At 46.7% G+C, this 26,198-nt stretch overlaps 1 protein-coding gene across 2 annotated transcripts; it reads right to left on the bottom strand.

Moving 5' to 3' along the window:
- Nucleotides 1–767: 767 nt before the first annotated feature.
- LOC146336216 (acyl-CoA dehydrogenase family member 11-like) lies at nucleotides 768–26,176 on the bottom strand. Of its 2 annotated transcripts, none has more exons than XM_084819351.1 (14): nucleotides 25,857–26,176; nucleotides 16,486–16,718; nucleotides 16,159–16,258; nucleotides 14,404–14,521; nucleotides 13,235–13,377; nucleotides 12,955–13,104; nucleotides 11,628–11,722; nucleotides 10,564–10,663; nucleotides 9,320–9,460; nucleotides 8,216–8,308; nucleotides 6,215–6,322; nucleotides 3,528–3,699; nucleotides 1,720–1,786; nucleotides 768–1,032 (listed from the first exon to the last, which is right to left on the bottom strand). In XM_084819351.1, exons 1-14 carry the CDS (start codon nucleotides 26,001–26,003, stop codon nucleotides 906–908), a joined length of 1,794 nt encoding a protein of 597 aa, XP_084675477.1. In that variant the 5' UTR covers nucleotides 26,004–26,176; the 3' UTR covers nucleotides 768–905. The 2 variants fall into 2 exon arrangements, with proteins under 2 accessions (XP_084675477.1, XP_084675478.1); XM_084819352.1 differs by having other exon boundaries at nucleotides 26,083–26,176.
- Between the last annotated feature and the right edge of the window lie 22 nt (nucleotides 26,177–26,198).

The following is a 26,198-nucleotide window of genomic DNA, read 5'->3' as shown; positions in this document are numbered from 1 at the left end:
TTGGCCTAGCTGCTCCTTTAAGGAGAGGGGGCATGGCTAAACAGATGTGGCTGGGTGACCAGCCAGATGGGCGATTAATAAATTTAATAATAAATAAATAAATAAATAAATAAAATGTAGTTAAAGGAAATGGGTTTCAGTTCAAAGGCCAGCAGTACCAGCACAGGAGTATGTGTATTACTACTTACACTACTGAATCCAGTTAACAATAGCAAAATTCTTTATTTAGAACAGAGTAAAAAGAATTAGAGAAGCAACCCTGAATATGGCTTGATTTTATTGTAGGGTTAAGTATTTGCCGCTGCTCCAAGCAATTACGAAAGCTGTGGAGCCCTTGTATTCTTCATCTTTACAAAACCAAATTTCTCTCCAAGTATACGAAACTATGGTGCTCATTCCAAGACAATAAACTGTGTTCACTTATCAATTGCCAGAGCCTCTATACTTGTAACTTAAACATCCAAGGTGTGGTGTGGAGCATACTATTGCTGCAGATCTTGGTTTACTCAGTTCTGGGTAGCCTCAGTACACAGGCAACAACGTGTGCGACTACTGTTGTCCAAAAAGATTCCTTTAGCATCTGCTTGGAAAAAAGAACTTCAGGCCCATGTCAGCCATAGAACTAGCCAGCTCACCACATCAGACTTTTAAAAGTTATTAACTGAATTTATATCCTCCTTTTCCACTAAAAGGGCACTCAGGGTGGCTACATTCCAACATATTCAGATCCAGGCAATGGCAAGAGTGGGATACAGTCAGGTCTGAAGCACTGGGGAAAATTTTTTTAATTACCTTACTTCATGTTAAGCATTACCATTTTTGCACAATACACTTAGCGTTGCCTCTGCCCCATTCAGTTATTCCAGCATAGTGGATAGCATCTCTTTTGCTTGCTTGATTCTCTGTTACAGTTTTCCTCCCAGAATTGGATGTCCATCATAAACCAAAGTCTTGTCCAGGGAAACTGCTCCAGGATTGTAAGAGCCAGCTTGGTCTTCTCTGACAACAGGGCAGAGGTCCTGGTGGCACCACCTGTAGGAGATGCACCAAAGGCTTTAGTATGCATGTAAATTTAAACTAAAACTGGAAATCCTATTTAGAATGCAGATGCTTCCATTTTACTCTTACGACAGGCAATAGTTAAAGCAGGCTGTATGTATGCGTGTGGCCCTGGGCCAGCACATCAGGTGGCGGCTCTGCCCACTGTTTGCATGTGGCCCCTCAGGCCTGGACATTTCCTATGCATCTCGGGGATCAATGCCATCCCTCTGCCAAGATCAACATCTAGTATTCTGCTCTGGAGTCTAATGACACAATTACGTGTGGTCTCTTTAGAAAACCGGATAATACTGGATGACCTGCTGCCAAAGATTCAGCTGATTATTTTTAACTGCCATGTGAGATTCCGCTGCCTTCCTCTCACTGCACCACCTGCCCACCAATGTCACACAGCCCTGTCCTCTCACTAGGAGGTGGTGAGTTGCTATTTTCCTGTCCTTGGTCTCCTTTCTCCCCTGCAGCACACCACCCTCCTCTCTCTGGACCTTGTCAGAGGTGTTTGTCCCAACCAAACCACTCTGCCCAGTCCTTCACAGCAGCTATACTGGCGTTCAATATTCTAGGAGTGTCCCCCTCCAGCAGTTGCAGTGTTAGAATATTCCGTGACCTCTCTGCAGCTCAGTCCTTGCTTTGAGGGACAGGACTTGGCTTGTTAAATACCTCTGAGCGGTGGAGATGTCTGTGGGTGATGCATTGGGCCTGACAGCATGTTCCAGTAAGAGAACTCCTGCAGGAAGTAAATTCATAGGTCATCAACAGTTCTGCTTTATCCTCATACGTTATTCTACTAGAACAATCTGCCAGTTGCACCTGAATTGAGCTGGCACATGGCGGCTTCTGCGGTGCAGGGACTAGTTTGAGAATATTTGGCCCCTCCAGGCACCCAGTAGCACTAAAGTAGCAGCACTCCAAAAACCTGGTACTCTTTCCCCTACAGAGCGGGACTCCTTGCTCTTTTGTCTCTGCCAAACTTGATTACAAGGGCAAAAGCTGGGCGGGCTTTGGGATAAGAGAGGGAGGGGAGGACGGATTTCTAGGCAGGAGCATTTCTGAGAAGGTTTATTTAAAGTATACTTATATCACCTATTGAGCAGCATAAATATACTTTATACCACTCAAAGCAATAGAAATATACCGTATACAACCTCCTTGTGGCGACTTACCTGATCAAAACAATACAAAATACAACAGCAACATAAAAAGAGGTTGTGGAACAGGTTGTGCCAAAGATTGGGAGCAAAAGGAGGATGGCCTGGATATTATAGTTCTGAAATGGCAAAGATGGTGATTGCCCACTGGCACAAAAGCCCATAGCTCTTCACAGAAACAGAAGAAAATGCATCCACCAGGTTGTCGGAATTCAAGTCACATTTCTGGATAGGGGGAAAAGAACTTAATTCCAGCTTGAAATGTGTTGGCCTTTCTGTTACCTTTCCAATAAATTCAGGTTTGTCGCCATTCATTTGATCTCCACTGATGTGGCACTACCCCCCTGCTCTGTGCCTCAATACATACTAGTGGAATTTGCACTATCAGCATCACTTGAGGGGGGAGCAGGATGTGTTCCAGCCCTGCTGTCCTCCATGTCTACAGCGGGGATTCGGGGAAGCGGGCTGTATGTGAGTAGTAGGCTCCCCCATGTGGTTTGGAACCCTGATTGTGCGGGGTTTTTAATTGTCAGGGGAGCCTACGTGAGTACAGCAGGATCCCCGCTGTAGATGTCTGCTCTCCAATGTGTGCAGGGCTGGGGCTGGAGCTAGCGAGGACATCTCCCCTCGTGCAATTCTAAGCACGTGAGGAGAAGAATGCCTGCACAGAGCTACTGTGTCAATTGCACTGAGGAATCCAGAGTCTCCAGTCCTATTCATAAGTTATTACTTGGCACAGACCAATGTGAACAGACATGTGCCAACTAGCCCTGGCCAGGTAATTAGCCCCACCCCCTGGTGGTGGCATGTACAAAGTGAATACCTGCAGGGACACTGCCTTCACATGTACAGTGGTATGCGTGATGTTTTCCACATGTTCTGGAGCCTTGTGCAGTCAGGGCTCCGGGTCACATGGAAGCCTTCCTATGGGGTGGGCCAGGCCTGCTCCCAACTCATGCATTTGCCTGAGAGTCAACGCCTCTGACCGGGGCTTCATTTGCACTGGAAACAAAAGCATGCTTTGTGCCTGTTGACTTCTTTTGATCTCAACAGTAGGCTTTGGAAAAATCCATTTCTAGATGTTGGATTTTTCTTCCCCCCACTTACCCCTCTCCCCGCTGGCCAACTCCATTCTTTGCATCAACCACCTCCAAGGCATTTTTTACACTTTTTAATCATTAGACAGACTCCTAGTACAGGGCTGAATCAGATCATCACAGAACAACCGGAACATATATGTTTCTAGGCATCTTACTGCAATTAATAATCACTTTGTAATAACCAGTTGGCAAAGGGATTCTTTCACAACTTTTCTGTTACCTCCATAGATCCGTGCTAGAGTGTAGGCAAAATCTCTTGCAGCAAGCTCCATCCCGGATTCCCCCTTTAAGCCCATTTCCTGAGTGAAGTGTCTGAGCTGGTGGAGAGCATTGTGAACCCTTTGCACAGAAGGTTCCAGTTCAGAGAAGCCGAGAGCCACCTCCAACTTGGCCTGCAAGGGAGCCAGCCATAGAACAAACTCAGTGTGTTTCTCAAAACCCACAGCACTGCTGGCCAACCCAAGCCATCATATTCAGCTGTATGTGTGCTGAAGAAAAGTTTGTCCTTGTATTCTTTCCCCACAGAGTAGGTACTCATGTTAGTCTGCTCCAGCAAAACCTAGAAAGAGTCCTGTGTCACCTTAAAGACTAATTTATGGCATAAGCCAGCCTTCCCCAACCTGGTACCCTCCAGATGTTTGGGGCTACAACTCCCAGCTTTCTTGACTATTCATAGAATCATAGAACAATACGGTTGGAAGGGGCCTACAAGGCCATCACGTCCAACCCCCTGCTCAATGCAGGAATCCAAGTCAGAGCATCCCTGACAGATGGCTGTCCAGCCTCGTCTTGAACACCTCCTGTGTGGGAGAGCCCACCACCTCCCTAGGTCATGGGTTCCACTGTCGTATTGCTCTAACAGGACGTTTTTCCTGATGTTCAGCCGGAATCTGGCTTCCTGTCACTTGAGCCCATGATTCCGTGTCCTGCACTCTGGGATGATCGAGCAGAGATCCTGGCCTTCCTCTCTGTGCCAACCTTTCAAGGACTTGAAGAGCGCTGTCACATCTCCCCTCAGTCTTCTCATTGGCCATGCTGGGAGTTGAAATCCAAAACATCTGGAGCACACCAGGTTCGCAAAATGTTACATTTACCTCCTGCCTTTCTTCCAAGGAGCCCAAGGCAGCAAATACGATCCTCCTCCTCCTCTCCATTTTATCCTCGCAGCAACCCTGTGAGGTGGTCAGGTGTCTGGCCCAAAGTCACCCAGTGAGCTTCATGGCCAAGGGGAGACTAGAGCTCTGATCTCCCCAGTCCCAGTCCAAGACGCCAACCACCACACCACACCACACCAGCTCCCAGTGTGGTATAAACAGTATCAACAGATAAAAATGAAATGCAAGAAAATCACAATGTCCTGGATGAGGTGGCAATCCTGGGAGTACGTCCCACTGAATGAAGCTTACTTCTGATTAGACTTGTATCAGTTTATCAGAACTCCGATTTTTTATTTTTAAAAAATAGTAATTATTTTAACATGGTTTTTATTCTTTTATCCTATCTGCTGTTCACAGCTCTGAAATCTTTGGATGTGGAACACTATGCAAATATTATAAATAAATAAATTGCCATGTTAAGTTAATTAACAGATCACTTTTACCTGGAGGCAGGGGAGGAGATGCCCTGGCAGAGCAAACAGCACATCCGTAGCCCTGAAAGCTTTCTGGAGCTAGGGCAGGAGGGACGGACTATTTCATTTCTCTCCCATTGACCTCGATAGGAGGGAAAGAACTCTCCCAGCCCTAGAGCTGGTGTAGCTTCAGCCGATTTTGTGCATGTGTTGGTGGAATGAGGAGCCTTGTGTCCTGCTTTGCCACCCACCGCCAGTGGAACACCTGAGCAGGTGGCGGCAGGGGCAATGCAGGTGTCGTCTCACCCACGGACCTCCCTCTCTGCTGGAAGAGCAGCACTCTGGCTGTTTCCTTGGGCTCTTCATCTGGCCTGTGACCAGCTGTAGGACTACAACCTAGTATAGTCTTGAATCTCCAGTGGCAAATACAGCCAGTGAGATGATGAAAATTCATTTGTGCTTCATAAGCTCTGCAACCCTTGCAAAAGATACGTATTAATGCCTGGGAGACCTTTAATCAGTGCTATTCTGTGTACTTGGCAGTGCAATTCAGAAAAATTGACATGCACGGAAGTGCAGTCTGAATACAAAAAGACATAATTAAACTGGGGTCGTCCGGTTGCCAAGGTAAAGACCAAAGGAACTTGCAACCGCGCAGCATGCTAACGCAATCTTGTTAAAAGAAAAAAAAGGAAAGTGACATACATACCTACCAACACGCTCAGACTTTTGCCTCAATAGAAAACCGTACGCCATGTAGCAATGTGAAGCGTGGCTCTGACTAGGGAGATGTTCTGATCATCTTCCTAAGAACTGTCTGTGCTGTATCAAACCCAAACTCCCTTTGGTTCAATACTCTGTGTCCAGATGTGTTCCTGGGAAGCTCACAAGGAGAACAACACAGGGAAAGTAACAGGATGGTATTCTCCCAGCCTCCAAAGAGTTTTGGTCTGATACAGCATAGGATTCTTAGGATTGTAAACCGCCCCGAGGCATCTGCTGGTTGGGTGGTACATAAATTTAAGAAATAATCTGCTCATTGGGTATAATGCCTTTATAGATGGAGGTTCCATTAACCTATCATGGCAAATGGCTTCTAATTAGCATTAATTTTAAAAATGGCATTTTTTAGTGCTACGGAGGGCTAAAAGGGTCAAATTTAGCTTGAGAACAAGTTTAGCCCTCTTTGGTGCTATGGAGCAGTTTGCCACTGCATTTTGGTGGCAAACATCTTTTTTTCCCACAGCGGCCAGGGGAAGGGTTATTGAGGGGGTAAAAGTGGCCCCCGGACCTCCCGAAGGAAAAAAATGAGCAACTGGTACTTGTAGAGAGCTCACCTGGGCAGCAGAGAAAAATGCTTCCAGCGCTTTTCTTTGGCTCTTGACAAGAGAGCGGAGAACATCCAAGGAAAGGATGTTTGTTGTCCCTTCCCAGATTGTTAGCACCTGGTTGGGAGAGAGGTACAGAGCCAGATAAATTTAAGTCAAGTGCATTACCCGCAAGGAAGAGTGGGATTCCCACCCAGAGACAGCAAAAGGGAGGCCAACATCTACGATGTTGAAAGAAGACATGGGACAGGAAAGTAGGAAACACTGAGGGTTACTCCTGACAAAACGTCTTTCATTCAGAGGAATCTTTCTTGATGTCAGGGCTGTCCCTCCCACGAAGCAGGGTGAGGCGGCCATATCAGGCAGCAGAGTGGGAGAAGTGGGGAACTGCGCCACTCCACCCCGCCCCCACCAGGGCAGCCCGCTGCAGCTGCCTGCCCCCTCCAGCAGGTGCTCTGGAACGCCCACCAGCCACTCTCCCACTGTGGCATATGCCACAGCAAGAGTGACCAGCAGCGTTCTCTGCAGCAGCTGCCCACCCTCTGTTTCCTTTGTTGGCACCCCCTTATTTTTGCATGTTTTTTCATTTATTTATTTATTTAAAACATTTGTTGTTGTTGTTCAGTCGTGTCCGACTCTTCGTGACCCCATGGACCACAGCACGCCAGGCCTTCCTGTCCTGCGCTCTCTCCCGGAGCGTGCTCAAGTTCATATTCATTGCATCCGTGATGCTATCTAGCCATCTCATCCTCTGCCGTCCCCTTCTCCTTCTGCCTTCAGTCTTTCCCAGCATCAGGGTCTTTTCCAGGGAGTTTTCTCTTCACATTAGGTGGCCAAAATATTGGAGCTTCAGCTTCATTATCTGTCCTTCCAATGAGCACTCAGGTCCCACCTTATATCATTAGTGGGACGACAAGGAGAAATAGAGCTGAGTATCATCAGCGTACTGGTAACACCCCACCCCAAAACTCCTAATGACCTCACCCAACGGCTTCATATAGATGTTGAACAGGATGGGGGATAGAATAGAACCCTGTGGCACCCCACAGCGTAATAGCTATGGGATAGAACAGGAATCCCCCAATACCACCCTCTGGAATCGGCCCTGCAGGTGTTAGCGGAACCACTGTGCCACAGTGCCCCCAACTCCCATCCAGCAGAGCCGATCCAGTAAGACACCACGATCAACGGTGTCAAAAGCTGCTGAGAGATCCAGCGGTTTATATCTGATCTGTGAGCAGGCACGTAACATGTATGTACAATTATCCCCAGATATTGCTCTTTGTAACTGAGAGCAATCTACCTTCAACATTTTGCCTGATGAAAGCTCTGTAGTCCAAATACTCACGTACTCCTTCACGGACACTAGCCAGAGGTGGAAATGGATCAATTATATAGATCTCTTTCTCTGACCAGAATTAGCAATGTAATAGCTGTCGGTATAGAACTTCTTAGAAGCAGCAGCTCCAAATTGTGTCCTGTAGTTTGTAACTGGATTTACTCTCAAAATACCTGGGACTGTTTAACTCCAGGTATTAGGCATGAGTCAGGTACAACCGCACAGTACCAATGCTGTTTTTTCAAAGGCGAATATTTATTGCAAGTCTGTTAGTTTCCAAAGTGTGTTAAGCATTTTCTCTCTCTGCTGTAACAGACTAAGGGCACAGTCCTATGCATGTTTAGACAACTCCCAGCATTCCCCAGCCAGCTATGCTGGGAGGAGTCGGACTTTTTTTGTCTAAACATGCATAGGACTGCGCCCTAACACAGTTAGCCTTCTGGAATCTATTAAAGATTGCAGATATGGACAGCTGGACTACTTCCATTGCAATCTTAGTACTCTGTGGAAAACAGGATCCAAACTAATGGTAGCAAGACAGAGTAAAAACAATGGAGCCCTAATGCAGAACCTCTTTTGTTCTCTCTGCTCTGCCTATACTAGCACTGCTATAGGTTGACGAAAGAAGGAGCGGGTGAAGGAAAGACAACATTATTCTGGGGGTTCCTGACCTGTGCATCCCGTACAGCAACCGCCAGTCCGGTGTCTTCCATAAAGCCTTGCCCCCCAAAACACTCCAGCCCTTCGGAGACAACAGCAACAACCTGCAACATACAACTACTTTGTGTGTGTGCTCCCATGAACCTCGGATATCCATCCATCATGCACCTGGTCCCTGCTCATCTCTGCCAGCTTCTCCCTCCGCTCCAAGTCTGGTTCACACACCTACAACAGGCCTATTGGGGACTGGGTCTGCGTTTGAGATGACCGTGATTCCGCTGTGCAGTGTCTGCACCTGATTTGGGTACCTGGGAACAGGGGTAAAGCTGTATAGAAGGGCAAGCTTCACTGAAGAAGGTCTGGGTGGAACGACGAACCACCCTGGGGCAAGAGCAAAGCCAAGAAAAAGTTGGAGTAGTTGTCCCTTTGTGAGTTTGATCCCCAAATATGTGCATACCGCCTGTGTGATGCAGAGAGAGGCAGCATGGTGTAGTGGTTACAGCACCGGACTGTGACATGGGAGATCCGGGTTCTAGTCCCCACATGGCCATTGACACTCACTGGGTGACTTTGGGCCAGCTACTGCCTCTCAGCCCAACCTACCTCACAGGCTTGTTGTGAGGATAAAATGGAGAGGATTATTATTGGGTATTCTTATTGTGGGTGGGAGTATTGCTTGAATATGATACCCTGGGAGGCCAAACATTACTCTTTCAAGACCACCCGGCCATTAAACAACAACAAACTTTGTTCCTTCCTTTTTTTTGTCCATTAGCATCTAGCTCCTAAATGAACCCTTCCCCACATGCTTCACAGTATAGTAAGGGATGAGCAGAAAGTAGATACCCAGATGTTTTGAGCTTCAGCTCCCATCATTCTTGACCATTGGCCCAGCTCACAGCAGGGGTTCTGGAGGTGAAGTCCAAAACTTGTGGAAATCTACCTTCTGCCCACCCCTGCATGGAGTAAGTAACCCACAGTATGAAATCAAATTCTAGGCCAACCTGGTGCCCTCCAACTGTGTTGGACTGCTGGCTGGTAATGATGGGAGTTGTGGCCCAACACATCTGGAGGGCACCAGGTGGGGAAGGCTGTTCTAGGCCTTGAAACACTACCTGTTTCCCAGTGTAAAGTTTTACAACAGATGTTAGCAGCCTAAGCAAGAGTTGCTCCTGTTCGGTCGCCATCTTGGTTTCCTCCAATCCAAGCAGCCTCCCCATCTCTAGCAGCAGCAGAAATGCTCCTCGGGCTTGCACCTGCACAAACAAGAAAGTCTGTGATAATTGCACACGCGCGCATGTGTGTGTATGCAAATGTTTTTACAATAATTAGGACTAGACTGGAAAACCCAACAGGCCCCATCAAATCAATCCCAATGCCAAAACTACAAATATGATACCCATTGCATTTCTTCAAAAGAGAGTCTAACTTTTTCTCTCAAGCATTCTGAATTGTTCTGTTTTTTTCAGTATGGCTACTGGCCACACTCGAAATCAGCCCTCTTCCTGTAAACCAGAGGTAGGGAACCTCAGGCCCACGGGCCAATCCAGGCCCCTGAGGTTCCCCAGAAGGCTACGCCCCCTTCCCTTGGCCCCACCCCTTCCCCCAACCACTGACTGTTTGGTGGTTTCCCAGCGTCTGTGCAGCTTTTTCCCCCATTCTGAAAGGCTGAAATGCCTCTCCTAAGGCTTAGTTACTGGCAGGAAGAGCTTTAAGCTACAATATCCTGGCATTTTATTTTTTGTATTTTTGGCTCCATCCCTTTCACTTTCGGCTCCACTGAAGTAGTTGTTGTAGTCGTCGTCCCTTTGTGCATTTGATCCCCAAATATGTGCGCACAACCACTGAAATGAGGCCAAAATGGAATTCAGCCCTCGGGATGCTCCCCACCTCTGCTGTACGCCATGGCATTTACATGAAACATTTTTAATGTTCGGAGTGTTTCCTATTGTCTCAATCATCCTTGCAATACCCCTGTAGATTAGGCCAGTATTATATACCTGTTGTGTGTGTGTGTGTGTGTGTGTGTTTTGGGGTTGCGGAGCAGACACACATAAGGCTGAGCGACAGCAGCTTGTCTGCAGCCCTTTAGTGAGTTCATAGTGGGCCATTTCACAGCTCTCACAGTCATCGCTACAACCCTATACCAATCTAATGTCCATGGTCAATTTCATATGAGGCAGTTTGGCCGTATTTCTAAAGGCTGAATTCCCAGGAGGCTGTCCTATGGAGAGGTGACTTTTTACAAAGAAAGAAAGAAAGAAAGAAAATTCTTATTCCTAACAACAGTGGGAGAAGTGCTAGAATCTTTGCCAGACACTTCCCCTTAATGGTCAAGGCCAGACTTGGCCATACTCGCCTCCATCCGTGCCAAAGTCTGCATATGCAACAGGTGATCCTTAAGGGTTTTTCCAAAGGCCTCCCTCTTCGTAGCATAATCCCGTGCCTTGTGGATCACTCTGGGGATAGAAGCAAAGCCAGTCCACAAGGATTAGTGTTTTGTTTTTTTAGCTACTCACCAGGGCATGCTTTCTGTGCTCTCATGTCATGCCCTTGTTACACATAAATTATGCTCTTTGCTGACTATCATAGGAGTCAATCTACAATGTCCTACAGCAGAAGGGTACAGAACTCACTGCTCAAATATCTGATATACTAGAATCATCCTCCCACCTCATTATTTATGGCTCCTCCAGGTAAAAACGGTGTTTCATATAAACTTTCTAGTCAAACTCCAGTATCTAGGCAATTCCCACTCACATCTGCCTTTTGCTCAAGGTAGGTAAGGTTGGCCCACAAGCAGTTTTTGTTTGTTTTGCAAAAAGACATTAAAGGTGGCATGGTTGGGCACCTGCCAAAGGCCCACACCCCTGCAGGGGCCCACTGACCAAAGCCCCCTAGAGTTGCTCCTCCTCTTCACCACTGCAACCTGCTTGTTCACCTGCCTCTCGTTCTGACCCAGACAGTAGCGGTAGTGAGAAGGGGGAGCAGTAGATAGATGCCCCTGCCTCCTTGCTCACTGGCTCTCTGCCTATTGAGCAAGCAGCGGTAGCAATGATGAGAAAGTGGATGAGGAGCAACAGCAGCTGGTAACAATGGCAGTGCAAAGGTCGGCTCGCTGAAGAAGGGGGCCCGTTGAGGGTGCCTTGCCCAAGGACCCTCAAAAGCCTGGAGCGGGCACTGGACAGAAACAAAACAAAGGCTTTCCTTTTAAACAAGCAGTTATATAACTTCTTCTGAAAAGCTACCACGATTTGGAAGCCAGGAGATTCTAAGCTGCCTTTTCAAAATTGTTTTTTCAAAGCTACTTTCATTTTGCTTAACAACTCCCTTAGTTAACAGCATTACTCAGATGACGGTAACTATGCCCAGGGGCCCCTTGGATCCTGTCCAGTACATCGCACGAAACAGAGTGGGAATCACCTCCTCATGCCCGCAACTGCAGAGATGGCGTTATGGAGCCTAGTGATGGTCAGCATATTGGCAATGGAAGCCACACCCCGGCCCACTGGAGAGATCTGGAAGTGTCGAGAAGCAAGAGCAAAATCTGAAAACACTAAGATGGATTGTCCTGTACCATGTAATCCACACAGAGAACTTTTGTTATTGGGCAGACAAAAAGCATAATTAACTAATAAATAGTAGTTGGGTAACAGGGAACCTCTTTGCTCCCTCTCCTCTCTGGGGCAGCCTTCCCCAACCTGGTGCCCTCCAGATGTTTTGGCCTTCAACTCCCATTAGCCCCAGCCAGCATGACCAAGGATAAGAAATGCTGGGACTTGTAGTCCAAAACATCTGGAGGACACCAGAATGGGGTGCTCCACGGGCCTGTCCCATTCCAGAAGTGGTGGTTTCTGCTAGTCTCTTAAGCTGTGCCAGCAAGCACTAGTTTCCTGTTGTGCGAGCAGATATTCCTGCTAGCGCAACGTATTTTGAGCTGGCACATTGTTGGCATTAGCTGCTGCCCTTGGACTTGTGGTTTCTAAAGCTGAAAGATGGGACTACGCAATTTCTGCTAAAGATTATGTATGACAAGTCTGCCCAGTAACAATGGATTATTATGAAATGAAATAAACCGTTGATGGAAAAAAACATTTGACAAGTGCTTGTGTAACAGAAGCAAGGAGGGCATGAAGCCCGAAGAACAGATGGCTGCTCACAGCAGGGCCCACAGAGGACAAACGGTAGGGAAATTCTGAGCAGCTGTGAGGGATGCTGAAGACACACCCCTTCATTACAACACACCAAAGGGGCCTGTTCAGCCTGTCCCAAGTTTCCAGAGTATTTCACCGGGCCTTGCTCACAAGTTCCATGCTCTCTTCTGCTAAAATATTTCAGGAAGCGGACATTTCCATGTGTGCTGCATTGACCACTAGATGTCATCTCCAGCATGGCTTTTCCATTTATGCACAAATTTCACAGAGACCAACCCTACCCAAGAACACTTTCCTTGCCTGTCTCACTGAGCTGGGGAGCAGATATTGAGCTTTGGGGCCCAATATCTTATATTTATTATTACTTGTTGCCTTCATTTGTATCCCGCCTTTTCCTCCAAGGAGCCCAAGACAACGTACATAATCCTCCTTGCCATTTTATCCTCACAACCACCCTGTGAGATGGGTTAGGCTGACAGTCGGCGACCGACCTAAAGTCGCCGAGTGGGGACCTGAGCCCAGCTCTCCCCAGTCCCAGTCCAGCACTCTAACCACTATACAACCTTGGCTCTTCCTCAATGCCTCGTTTCACTTACCCGGTGTGCCCTGGCTCCAGCTAGGAGCAGCTCAGCAGTTGGCAGCTGCCTTGTGCCCAGCTTGTCTTTCAACCGCTGTATTTCAATCCCATTCAGCTTCCCTTCCTTATCACGCACTTCCAGGTAGAACAGAGACAGGCCTTTGGAGCCCTGCAGCCGAAGGGACGCTCACATGAGAAATACTGATGGGCAATAACACCAACAAGGAGAATGGAACTGGAATGTACTGCTGCTTACATGCTGCTCCTTCCCCTCCCATTGGCTCTGCTGGGAATCTGACCTGTTCTATCTGCCCATCAGCAGCCACGACCCTCGCCAGCGTCAGAGTCATATCTGAATCCGTGGCAGACGTGAACCATTTCAATCCATGGAGATTGTAGGTGCCATCAGGTTGCTCCTGGGCCACTGTCTCCGTGCCACTAGCTGCAAGAAAAGAACACAGGGTCTTTGTCGCTGGGGATCTTCCTTCATAAAGGAGCAGAACCGGCTCCAAGCTGCAGAAGCAACACTCGCTATAGAGGGAAAACAGAACGGCATCCAAGCAAACTTAAGTTCCAGTGTACAAAGCACTGAGAAAACGTGGCAGCTAGAATGTGTGCGTTCCACAAGACTGGCTGCATCCTGACCAGCATTAATGATGCCATGGTGGTTGCTGAGGAACCAGGGGCTGTCTGGTCTCTGGGACAGAAACTTGGAGCCAGCAGCTGATCTTCTTTCCACAGGGCAGTTGATGTCAATTAGCACTGTGGCAGACTGGTGCATGTGCGCGTGTGTAGTCCAAATGGAACAGGATGTGATGTTCCCTTTGCCTGCTCCTGTCTCCCTCGCTGCTCCTTCTTTTTTGGGTACAACATTATTTGGATCTGTCTTATAGTTATGGCTGACAGCTCAAAGCTGTTTTTAGATATCACAGAATCATACAATAGTAGGGTTGGAAGGGGCCTACAAGACCATTGAGTCCAACCCCTGCTCAATGCAGGAATCCAAGTCACAGCATCCCTGACAGGTGGCTGTCCAGCCTCGTCTTGAACGCCTCCAGTGTAGCACGTTGTCTCCGTGTATGCTGTTCATTTGTGTGTTTCATGTAAATGGTTTTTAAACTTTGCATACCGTATTTTCATGTTTTTAAAATCTTTTTAAACCGCCCATAGAGCTTCGGCTATGGGGTGGTATAGAAATGCAATACATAATTCTAATAATTTGTTTATGTATTTCTTATTCATTGATAAACATATATACAAAGCTCCATACACAAATAGAACAACATCCAAAGGTAGAAATGAAGAAATTATGTATGAAAAAATCCCATAAAAGACAACCTTACAATCTATAAAAGCAGATGGTAGAATAAATAAGGACCCACCCAAATCATGTTTCACTGGCTGAGACATTTTGTATTTTGGAAAGAGCAGGGAGAAGTCTGGTCTTCCCATTTTGGGGCACACTTACCAACATCAGAGCCCCCTTTGCGTTCAGTCATCCACTGGCCAGAGGTCCAGAACTTTCTGGGGTCACGTGATATCAAGTGAGCATAGACTTCCTCCAGAGGCTTGGGGACACCCAGTGACTGTTGGAGTTGCAGGAAAGCAACAGAAGGAAAAAAATAGATTTTCTTAGAAGTATGAAATAGTCCCTGCTACAGGTCTCAGGGCCAAAATGGGATGCCTAATTTCAAGGGCTGTGTGATATTGGATGACAAAAGTAGAAGCAAATTCAGGACAGATAAAAGGAAGGACATCTTCACACAGTGCATAGTTAAACTATGGAATTCACTACCACAAGGTATTGTGATGGATGGCTTTAAAAGGAGAATGGCTAAATTCATGGAGGAGATGGCTACTAGTCCTGACTATATGCTACCTCCAGTGTCAGAGGCAATATGCCTATATAACCAGTTGCTGGGGAACAGCTTCTGAGTTTCCCACAGGCAGCTGGTTGGCCACTGTGCGAACAGAATGCTGCTGGACTAGATGGATCCTTCATCTGATCCTGCATTTCGTCTGATCCAGCTTTTCTAAATGTTCTTATGGTACTGGGTGGGAGACTGAGGCCAGCCTGGGAAATGTCTGACAGGATCTGGGCAGCAAGTGAAGGGACTTGACCAGGAACCCTGGACAAGCCAGCAGAGTCTTGGAAGAGGTACCTGGGTTGTAAGGATAGGCAAGGGAGCTTCCCCACAGAGCTATTGCACCAGCAACTCTCAAGTAGGGACTGACGGGTTTTATAGGGGAGTTGGCTGCTCTCCCTCTTCTAGGAACTCACCACAGCCATGATAGAGAGCATGCACCAGTGTTTGTTTCCTCCTGATCAGGGTGGATTGAGGGAAGGCATTGGGCTGCATTGCCAGTTCTGGCCTTTGGTGAGGGGGCCCCATCACAATCGCTGCTCCTGCGGTTCTGTGAGTAACAAGGGGTGGCCCACAGCTGGGGTGGTCCCAATGCGGGGGCGGGGGGCACTGGGTCCTTTGACATTGCAGCCTCCTTGAGCACAGTGTCATCCAAGAGGTGGCAGACTCCAGCTGTCCATCAGGGGGTACTGAGTTTCTATGGTCCCAGCCTGGGCTAACCAGTACAGTAGGGACCTTCTTCAGTGGCAGTCTCATGGGATACAGGATCCAGGCACCAGTGGGTCCAGACACAGAGCTGGTCCACCAGTTGCTCAAAGAACAGTATTGAGAGCATATCCAAACTACAAAATGAAACGGGTTTCATAACTGTTTCTCCAAGGAATTGATTGTTGATATGAGGGGGAATTCTCACCATCTCACCAAACTATAATTTCCATGATTCTGGTATAAACTGGTATAAGTTTGCAATGAAGATAAGGCTTAAGTGGCCACCAAATTCTTCAGTTAGAAGATGGTGGAGGCAGTGAGCTTGACAGAGATGACAGAAATGAGTCAAGATTTTCACAAGTGCCATTAAGAATACCTTTTTGTGCCTCCAGAACTGGGGATATGTAGAAGGTCCCAGGTTCAATCCCCAGCATCTCCAGGTAGGGCTAGGAAAGACTCCTGACTGAAACACTGGAGAGCTGCTGCTAATCAATATTGACAATACCGGGCTAGATGGACCAAGGGTCTGACTCGGTATAAGAGAGCTTCCTATATTTTTAATTGAACCTTTGTCTTAGTCTAGGAGATTTTACAGTTAATTTAAGAGTGATGCAATGCAGCGCCCTACCTACTGAGTAATGGAGTCTCACCTCAATTACTTTTGCTGCTCCATCAGTCATGGCCAAAGGACACGTGAAACAACCAGCAGAGGGTGCATATAGGTACAGCTTGGCAACCTGGTAAACACGGCTGTGGAAGAAGAAACACACTAAGCCTTGCTAAATTTGGTTACACCAAGGAATAAGATCTTTGTTGAAGAGAGAAGTCAGCAAGAATACAGTGAGAAAAATGGTAAACTCACTGGAGGAATATCTGATTTTGAATTGTACTGAAGATTATGGACACGTTCAGGGATACTGGCCCTGATGCCTGGCTACCTCTGAGACTGAAGATAGCAACAGAATTAATACATTTACCTCCAATTAGAGTATCTCCTCTCATAAGCCTCAGCAATCAACCCCTCCTCAGCTGAGATCTCCTTCATCCTCTTCCAGGCAGGACAGGTGATGATGTGGTCCACACGCTGCCCCCAAGCATCAAATTGTTGTAGTCTGGGAGGATTTAACTCACACTCACGGCCCAGGATGTCAATTTCATCCTTCACACGAGCCCCAAACCTCTCAAGGTCCACACTCACCTCAGCAAACACCTATAACGAAGGAGAACAAATGTTAAGAACATAAGAAGACCCATGCTGGATCAGACCAAGAGACCATCTTGTCCAGCATTCTGTTCACACAGTGGCCAACCAGCTGCCCATGGGAAACCCACAAGCAGAACACAAGTGCAACAGCACCGTCCTGCCCATGTTCCCCAGCAACTGGCATACATGGGCATACTGCCTCCAATGCTGGAGGGTATATATAGCCATCATGACTAGTAGCCATTGATAACCTGATCCTACATGAATTTGTCTAATCTCCTTTTAAAGCCATTCAGACTGGTGGCTATCACCACATCTTGTGGTAGCGAATTCCACAGTTTAACTATGCACCTGTGTCAAGAAGTACCTCCTTTTATCTGTCCTGAATCTCCCACCAAACAGCTTTATGTTCAATGTAGGGATAGGAAGGGGAAGCAGGAACCAGAAACTATTATTTGGGAGTGACAAAGACAGCTATGTTTAAGGGGCTATGGAATTCTTCCTTGTTTGCTCTGTAACATCTACCTAGTCCTAGTTCTTGTTGGTCTTGAATACATCTGAAGACCTTTCCTAAGACTAGCTTCCAGTACGTGCATAAGCCTGAAACTTGTTTGACGGCCCTATTCTTATTTCTCTCATCATATTTATAACCTGCTTTTTAAATAAAGTTATAAGCAAAGTAGCTAAGAACAGAAGAACACTGCAGGGCTGGAGGTGCAGACTTATTTATTTATTTCATTTCTATACCGCCCAATAGCTGAAGCTCTCTGAGCGGTTCACAAAAATTAAAACCAACAAGCACACGGTAAAACAATATAAAATATAAAAGCATTAAAACCACAATATAACAACACAACCAGAATAAAACCAGAATAAAACCTAGCAGCAATGCAGAGATTTAAAATACAGATTTAAAACAGCAAAGCTAAAAGACTAGAAAGCTAAAATGCTAAAATGCCTGGGAAAATAAAAATAAAATGCCTGGGTTCCACCTGGCACTGGAAAGAATACAATGTAGGTGCCAGGCGAACCTCACTAGGGAGCGCATTCCACAGCCGGGGTGCCACAGCAGAAAAGGCCCTTCTCCTAGTAGCCGCCCACCTCACTTCTTTTGGCGGAGACTCATGGAGAAGGGCCGCTGAGGACGATCTTAAGGTCCGGGCAGGCACATATGGGAGGAGGTGATCCTTCAGATAACCTGGCCCCAAGCCGTTAAGGTCTTTGAATGTTAATACCAGCACTTTGAATTGGGTCCAGAAATGGACTGGCAGCCAGTGCAGCTGGAAAAGTACTGGTGTAATATGAGCTCGTAGGCCAGAATAATCATAGAATCATAGAATAGTAGGGTTGGAAGGGGCCTACAAGGCCATCGAGTCCAACCCCTTGCTCAATGCAGGAATCAAAGTCAGAGCATCCCTGACAGATGGCTGTCCAGCCCCATCTTGAATGCCTCCAGTGTGGGAGAGCCCACCACCTCCCTAGGGAATTGGTTCCATCATCGTATTGCTCTAACAGTCAGGAAGTTTTTCCTGATATTCAGCCGGAATCTGGCTTCCTGTCACTTAAGCCCATGATTCCGTGTCCTGCACTCTGGGATGATCGAGAAGAGATCCTAGACTTCCTCTCTGTAACAAGTACTCTTTCAAGTACTTGAACAGCGCTATCATATCACCCCTCAGTCTTCTCTTCTTAAGGCTTTTAACAGTCCCTGTTAACAACCTTGCTGCCCTATTTTGGACTAGCTGAAGTTTCCAGACCGTTTTCAAAGGCAGCCCCACGTATAATGCATTGCAGTAATCCAGACAAGAAGTTATCAGAGCATGGATAACTGTAGCTAGGCTATCTCTGTCGAGATAAGGGCGTACTTGGTATTCCAGCCTAAGATAATAAAAAGTGCTCCGTGCCACTGAGTTCACCTGTGGCTGAAGTGACAGTTCTGGATCCAAGAGCACCCCCAAACGACAAACCTGATCCTTTAGGGGGAGCGCAGCCCCCTCCAGAACAGGATGAATATCACCTAGCCGGGCAGACGAACCACCCACTAACAGTACCTCCATCTTGTCTGGATTGAGTTTCAGTTTATTGGCCCTCATCCAGTCCATTACCGTGCCCAGGCCCTGATTCAGAACAGCCACTGTGTCAGGGTGGAAACTGAGCCCATAGAGCCCCAGAGCAGTTCTGATTCTGAGGAAGAGCAACAACCCGTGGGAGAGGAGCTTGTTCATCTCTCACAGGCACAGCGGCAGGGAGATTCCTCCTGCCTGCATTCTTGAGAGAGAGAGTGACCCTGGCAGTGAGAGAGCGGGGGAGGGGGTTTTGCTGGATGCTCGGTGCAGACGCAGGGAACGGTGCCAGATGGAGGGCGCCGAGAGGAGGCGCTCTGCCTGTTCGATGCTAAAACAACGGTCGCATCCCGAGGACCCAAGGGTAAGAGGGAGGATCTCTCCATAGCCCATAAGTTCAGAGTCTTCCCGCTCTTCTCCTTCAAACGGGGACCAACTGCCTTACCTGGAGCTTAGCCTACTCTGCTAACTACCCCAGTGCACTTCCTTGCTTAGTAGCTGGTGATTAGTATCTGAAAGAGTCATTAAGTAGTAAAGGAATAAAGCCTTGGAAAGAATCCTCGTTGTCTGTGTCTTGAGTTGGCTATTGGAGGGGACTGTAACAGGCAGCTAGGGCGCTCCTGACACACTGCCTCACCTGGGTTTGATGAGAAAGAGAGGTAGAGTGGGGTGTTATCTGCATATTGATGGCACTTCAGCCCACACCTCCGGATAACCTCCCCCAGCGGTTGTAGATGTTAAACAGCATGTGGGATAAAAAAGAGCCCTGTGGAACCCCATGGCATGATTGCCATGGCACACAGCAATAATTCCCCAGCACCACCTTCTGGAATCGGCCATCCAAGTAGGAGTGGAACCACTGCATTGCAGTGCCTCCAACTCCCAACCCAGACAACCTATCCAGAAGGATATCATGGTTGATGGTATCAAAAGCCGCTGAGAGGTCCAGGAGAATCAACAGAGTCGCACTCCTTGTTCCTCTCCCAGCAGACGTCATCCCGCAGGGCAACCAAGGCAGTTTCCATTCCAAAACCAGACCTGAAGCCCGACTGAAATGGATCTAGATTATCCGTTTCATTCAAGAGTGCCTGGAGCTGTCCTGCAACCACCTGCTCAAGCACCTTGCCCAGGAAAGGGATGTTGGCCATTGTTGTTCAGTCGTTAAGTCGTGTCCGACTCTTCGTGACCCCGTGGACCACAGCACGCCAGGCAGTCCTGTCTTCCGCTCTCTCCCGGAGTGTGCTCAAGTTCATATTCATTGCATCGGTGATGCTATCTAGCCATCTCATCCTCTGCTGTCCTCTTCTCCTTTTACCTTCAATCTTTCCCAGCATCAGGGTGTTTTCCAGGGAGTTTTCTCTTCGCATTGGGTGGCCAAAATATTTGAGCTTCAGCTTCAGTATCTGTCCTTCCAATGAGCACTCAGGGTTGATTTCCTTCAGGATTGACTGAGTTCTAAGGTTCTTCTCCAGCACCACAATTCGAACGCATCAATTCTTCGGCGCTCAGCCTTTCTTATAGTCCAGCTCTCACAGCCATACGTTACTACTGGGAAAACCACAGCTTTGATTATACGGACCTTTGTCGGCAAGGTGATGTCTCTGCTTCTTACTATGCTGTCTAGGTTTGCCATAGCTCTCCTCCCAAGGAGCAAGCGTCTTTTAATTTCATGGCTACAGTCACCATCTGCGGTAATCTTGGAGCCCAAGAAAAAATGTGTCACTGCTTCCATTTCTTCCCCTTCTAAATGCCAGGAAGTGATGGGGCCAGATGCCATGATCTTAGTTTTTTTAATGTTGAGTTTCAAACCAGCTTTTGCACTCTCCACTTCCACCCTCAACAAGAGGCTCTTTAGATCCTCTTCGCTTTCTGCCATTAGGGTGGTATCGTCTGTGTATCGGAGGTTGTTGATAATTCTCCCGGCAATCTTAATTCCGACCTGTGATTCATCCAACCCGGCGTTTCTCGTGATGTACTCTGCATATAAGTTAAATAAGCAGGGCAACAATATGCAGCCTTGTCGTACTCCTTTCCCAATTTTGAACCAATCGGTTGTTCCATGTCCAGTTCTTACTGTTGCTTCTTGACCCTCATACAGGTTTCTCAGGAGACAGGTAAGGTGGTCTGGTACTCCCATCTCTTTCAGAATTTGCCACAGTTTGTTGTGATCCACACAATCAAAGGCTTTAGCGTAGTCAATGAAGCAGAAATAGATCTTTTCTGGAATTGTCTTGCTTTCCCCATGATCCAGTGAATGTTGGCGATTTGATCTGCCTCTTCTAGACCCAGCTTGTACTTCTGGTAGTTCTCGGTTCACACACTGCTGAAGCCTAGCTTGTAGGATTTGGAGCATCACCTTGCTGGCATGTGAAATGAGCACAATTGTACGGTAGTTTGAACACTCTTTGGCATTGCCCTTCTTTGGAATTGGAATGTAAACTGACCTTTTCCAGTCTTGTGGCCACTGTTGAGTGTTCCAAATTTGCTGGCATATTGAGTGCAGCACTTTAACAGCATCATCTTTTAGGATTTTAAATAGCTCAGCTGGAATACTGTCATCTCCACTAGCTTTGTTGTTACTAATGCTTTCTAAGGCCCATTTGACTTCACTCTCTAGGATGTCCAGCTCACGTTCAATGACCGCACTCTCATGGCTATCAGGGACATTCAGATCTTTCCTGTATAGTTCTTCTGTGTATTCTTTCCACCTCTTCTTAATCTCATCTGCCTTCTTTGTCCTTTATCATGCCTGTCTTTGCACAAAACATTCCCTTGAGATCTCCGATTTTCTTGAAAAGGTCTTTTCCGTTCTAGTTTTCCTCAATTTCTTTGCATTGTTCATTTAAGAAGGCCTTCTTGTCTCTCCTTGCTATTCTTTGGAAATCTGCATTCACTTGGATATATCTTCCCCTTTCTCCCTTGCTTTTCGCTTCCCTTCTTTCCTCAGCTACTTGTAAAGCCTCATCAGACAGCCACTTGGCTTTCTTGCATTTCTTTTTCTTTGGGATGGATTGAGTTGCTGCCTCCTGAACACTGTTACGGACCTCTGTCCATAGTTCCTCAGGCACTCTGTCTATCAGGTCTAATCCCTTAAATCTATTCCTCACCTCCACTGTATATTCATAAGGGATATGATTTAGGTCATACCTGAATGGTTTAGTGGTTTTCCCTACATTCTTCAATTTAAGCCGAAATTTTGTGATAAGAAGCTCATGATCTGAGCCACAGTCAGCTCCAGGTCTTGTTTTTACTGACTGTATAGAGCTTCTCCATCTTTGGCTGCAAAGGACATAATCAATCTGATTTCCATATTGACCATCTGGTGATGTCCATGTGTAGAGTCGCCTCTTGAGCTGTTGGAAAAGAGTGTTTGCTATGATCAGTGTGTTCTCTTGGCAAAACTCGATTAGCCTTTGTCCTGCTTCATTTTGTACACCAAGGCTATGCTTGCCTGTTATCCTGGTGATTTCTTGACTTCCTACTTTAGCATTCCAATCCCCTATGATGAAGAGGACATCTTTTTTGGTGTTAGTTCTAGAAAGTGTTGTAGGTCTTCATAAAACCGATCAACCTCAGCTTCTTCGGCCTCAGTGGTTGGGGCATAGACTTGAATTACTGTGATGTTGAATGGTTTGCCTTGGATTCGTATTGAGATCATTCTATCCTTTTTGAGATTGTACCCCAGTACTGCTTTTCCCACCCTTTTGTTGACTATGAGTGTTACTCCATTTCTTCTAAGGGATTCTTGCCCACAGTCGTAGATATGATGGTCACCTGAATTAAATTCGCCCATGCTTGCCCATTTTAGTTCGCTGATTCCCAAGATGTCGATGTTCAATCTTGCCATCTCATGTTTGACCACCTCCAGCTTACCTTGATTCATTGATCTGACATTCCAGGTTCCTAAACAATATTGTTCTTTATAGCATTGGATTTTCTTTTCACCACCAGACACATCCACAGCTGAGTGTCCTTTCGGCTTTGGCCCAGCTGCTTCACTCTTTCTGGTGCTACTTGGAAATTCCCTCTGCTCTTCCCCAGTAGTATATTGGACACCTTCCGACCTGAGGGGCTCATCTTCCAGCATCATATCTTTTAGCCTTGTGATATGTTCCATGGGGTTTTCTTGGCAGGTTACTGGAGTGGGTTGCCATTTCCTTCTCCAGCAGACCACATTTTGTCAGAACTCTCCGCCATGAGCTTGGGTGGCCCTGCATGGCATAGTTATGGCTTCACTGAGTTACGCAAGCCCCTTCGCCACAACAAGGCAGTGATCAATGAAGGAGGGATGTTGGCCACTGGCCTATAATTGTTAACGTCCTCCGGGTCCAGGTTAGGCTTTTTCAGGAGTGGTCTGATTACCGCCTCATTTAAAGAAGCCAGAACCACTCCCTCTCTCAAGAAGGAATTTACAACCTCCTGGACCCAGCCAGCATCCCCTCCTTGTTTGATGTAATAAGCCATGAAGGGCAAGGGTCGAGCACAGAAGTAGTTGACCGGACTTGGCCAAGCACCTTGTCCACATCCTCAGGCCTCAATAACTGAAACTCATCCAATAATACTGGATCAGATGGTGCTCTGAACGCCTCTGCCAATGGAACTGCATTAATCGTGGTGTCCAATTTCTATCAATCAATCAATCAGATATTCCATTTTCTTTTGTTTATTTATTTAAAAGATTTTTAACTCGCCTTTCAGGGTGCACTGCCAGCCTAATAGGTTTTGTTGGTGAGCCAGAGTAGCCACCCCTACTGCTGGTCTTAATGGTTGAGCAGGCTCATGCAGGTGTAGGCAGTCCTTTAAATAACATTTATTTATTTATTTATTAAATTTATTAATCGCCCATCTGGCTGGTCACCCAGCCACTCTGGGCAATGTACAGCATATAATAAAACAGTTTTAAACAATAAAATTCTACAATAAAGACATTTTCTAAAATACCCTAACCCACCCCAAATGCCTGCCTGAACAACCACGTTTTTAATATTCGATATTCTGTTATGTTTAACCCATTTCTCCAAGCGGTTAGAAGTTCCCACTTCTCCAAGCAGTTGGAAGGTTTGGTTTCCTTTGGAAGGAAGTCATTAGAATTTTTTTTGGCATTTTGAAATGTGTTCATTTATATGCTCATACAGGTTAAGCATGGGTGTCGGGACAGCTTAAAACAACAACAGATCTCCACTGTTCCCATATCAGATCTCTAGGAAGGCAGCCAGCACCCTACGTTGCTCACAGGGCCCCATACCAGGCATTCTCTGTGTCCCTGTGCCTTCCCAAACAGCAGTTTCTTTCCAAACATGGTTCCAAACCTCTTGTTTTGTTCTAAGTTCATAGTCCGCTAAAAATGTGTTGGGCATAACAGCTTCCTTTATCACTTGGAAGTGGGAGAAATTGACTTCCCATGCTTAATTTCCACCCACCTTTTCTCATTGAGAACATTGCCTTTACCTCTAACTTAGAGGAATTTCTTCAACTGGAACCCCTGCATTAGGAAATACACTACGTTTTATGGTGGTAGGGTGCTCAGGCTGCACTTAAGTGAGACAAAAGTTCACAGCTGCTGCACAGAGCTAATGCAAGTTGCTAGAGTTGTCTTTTTCTTCAGCATTTAGCCCCCTTCCCTAGGTCTCTAGCAGAGAGGGAAGCAGTCTCTAGTAGTATATAAAGATGTAAATGTACATGCATGAATAATAAGATCCCATGTACTACACATTCTCCCATTTCACATGCTTACAGCTAGCTCCAGAATCTGTTTAGATATGGAGCAGTATATAAACTGTTGTAAATATAATACATAAATAAAATAATAATGTTTGGGGCTTGTAAATCAGTGGAGGTCAGGGAATTGTAGGGTCTAACACAGTAGAACTTTCAGCATTATGTAATAATGGAGGGAGGGGGCCTTGGGAAGGTATCCCAACTCTGAGTTTCTACAGATATCCAGCTTCTGCTTCTATGTACAAAAAGGAGGAACGGGAAAAAGCATGGGGGAACAAAAAGTATGGAGGGGTTCGTTCCTCCACCGAGCCCAAGGGAAAATATATCCCTAGCAAAACGGAATCTCGCGCTGCTACTCCAGCTTGGCGCTCTCTCTTGCTTTCTGGCTGCCTGGGCTGCATCCGCTCCCTCCTAGCGCACTCTGCTCCTTGATCAAGGGCGCAAGGTGAGGCATGGTTTTATGGTGTAGGGTCGAAGGGACAACCAATTCTTAATCTTCTCCAGCTCTCTGTGGTTAGAGGAAGCCAGTCTCCTTCTGGAACGTGGCTGGGTAAGTCCCGCTGCCTCGGGACCAGGGGGAGCGAGGTGGGTCGGCCGCACACGCCGCACACTGTGTACTGTAACGTCCAGGGAAAACTTACATAAGGTACAACAACTTCCCCTGATTCACATGGCCGTAACAGTGCCGTCCTGGACATGTCGACGCAGAAGTAAAGCCCACTGCGTTCAATGGGATTTACTTCCAGGTAAGTGGGGACTGGATCGCAGCCTCGTAGCGTTAAATTCTTAGCATTGGTGTAGGAGTTTATGATGATATCCAGACTAAAGATCTTTACATACAATATCACACCTATTCTTACATACCCTCTTTTTATTATTTATTTATTTATTGCATTTATACCCCGCCTTTTTTCCTCTTGCAAGGAACCCAAGGTGGCTTACATTATCCTCCTCCTCTCCATTTTATCCTCACAACAACCACCCTGTGAGGTGGGTTGGGCTGAGAGTCTGTGACTGGCCCAAAGTCACCCAGTGAGCTTCCATGGCCGAGTGGGGACTAGAACTCGGATCTCCCGGGTCCTAGTCCAACACTCTCGCCACCACACCACGCTGGCTCTCTTTTTCAAAGAGATTTTTCAAAAAAATATTTTTGATTTTTTTAAAAAAAAAGAAAAACAAAACACAACAACAACATAAATACACAATACACATACACTACAATATCTCTTAAGATTGTAAGATATCTACCTTTGGCTCCCCTTACACAACATATGCTCGTTACATTTCACAAAGCAAAACAGAGAGATCGGGCCCCTGCATTATTCCCAATAACAGCATCCAGCTTAATATACCGAAGACAGACCTTGGCGGGTAGATGTGATTTCAGGCAACGCTGAAGGAAAGCATCTTCCAGGTATGGGTTTCCAATCCGGGGCTGCTCTTGACAAAAGACCCCCATTTCTTTCGCAGCAAACGGCGCTCTCGGATGCTGGGAGGAGTGTGTAGCCATGGACTGGGCTTACTGATCCCGCTTGTGAGAAAAGTGCCCGAATGAAAGCCCAATAGCAAATCTGACGGTTTTGACTTACAAGAATTCCTTCTGGATACGTGTACAAAAGACTACGCAAGCCCCTCAAGGAAAACAAACGAGCGGAGAACTTCCTGCACAGACGCATCTGACGGAAAGATCAGTAGGAGGGGCGCG

The sequence above is a fragment of the Heloderma suspectum genome, chromosome 13 (assembly GCF_057233095.1).
Source record: "Heloderma suspectum isolate Gila_16-S chromosome 13, 16-S_ref, whole genome shotgun sequence".
Lineage (NCBI taxonomy): Eukaryota > Metazoa > Chordata > Lepidosauria > Squamata > Helodermatidae > Heloderma > Heloderma suspectum.
Note: the sequence above shows the minus strand (reverse complement) of the source record. Positions and strands in the feature narration are given on the sequence as shown.

Bases quoted from the DNA above. Each gene is read 5' to 3' on its own strand.
- LOC146336216 (XM_084819351.1), bottom strand. From the start codon at position 26,003: ATGGCTACACACTCCTCCCAGCATCCGAGAGCGCCGTTTGCTGCGAAA. The intron at 10,664-11,627 runs GTGATTCCCACT...TTCTATCCCCAG, and splicing joins GCAGTTGCGGGCATGAGGAG to AGTGATCCACAAGGCACGGG. The intron at 1,033-1,719 runs GTATTTAACAAG...CATCTCCTACAG, and splicing joins GACATCTCCACCGCTCAGAG to GTGGTGCCACCAGGACCTCT.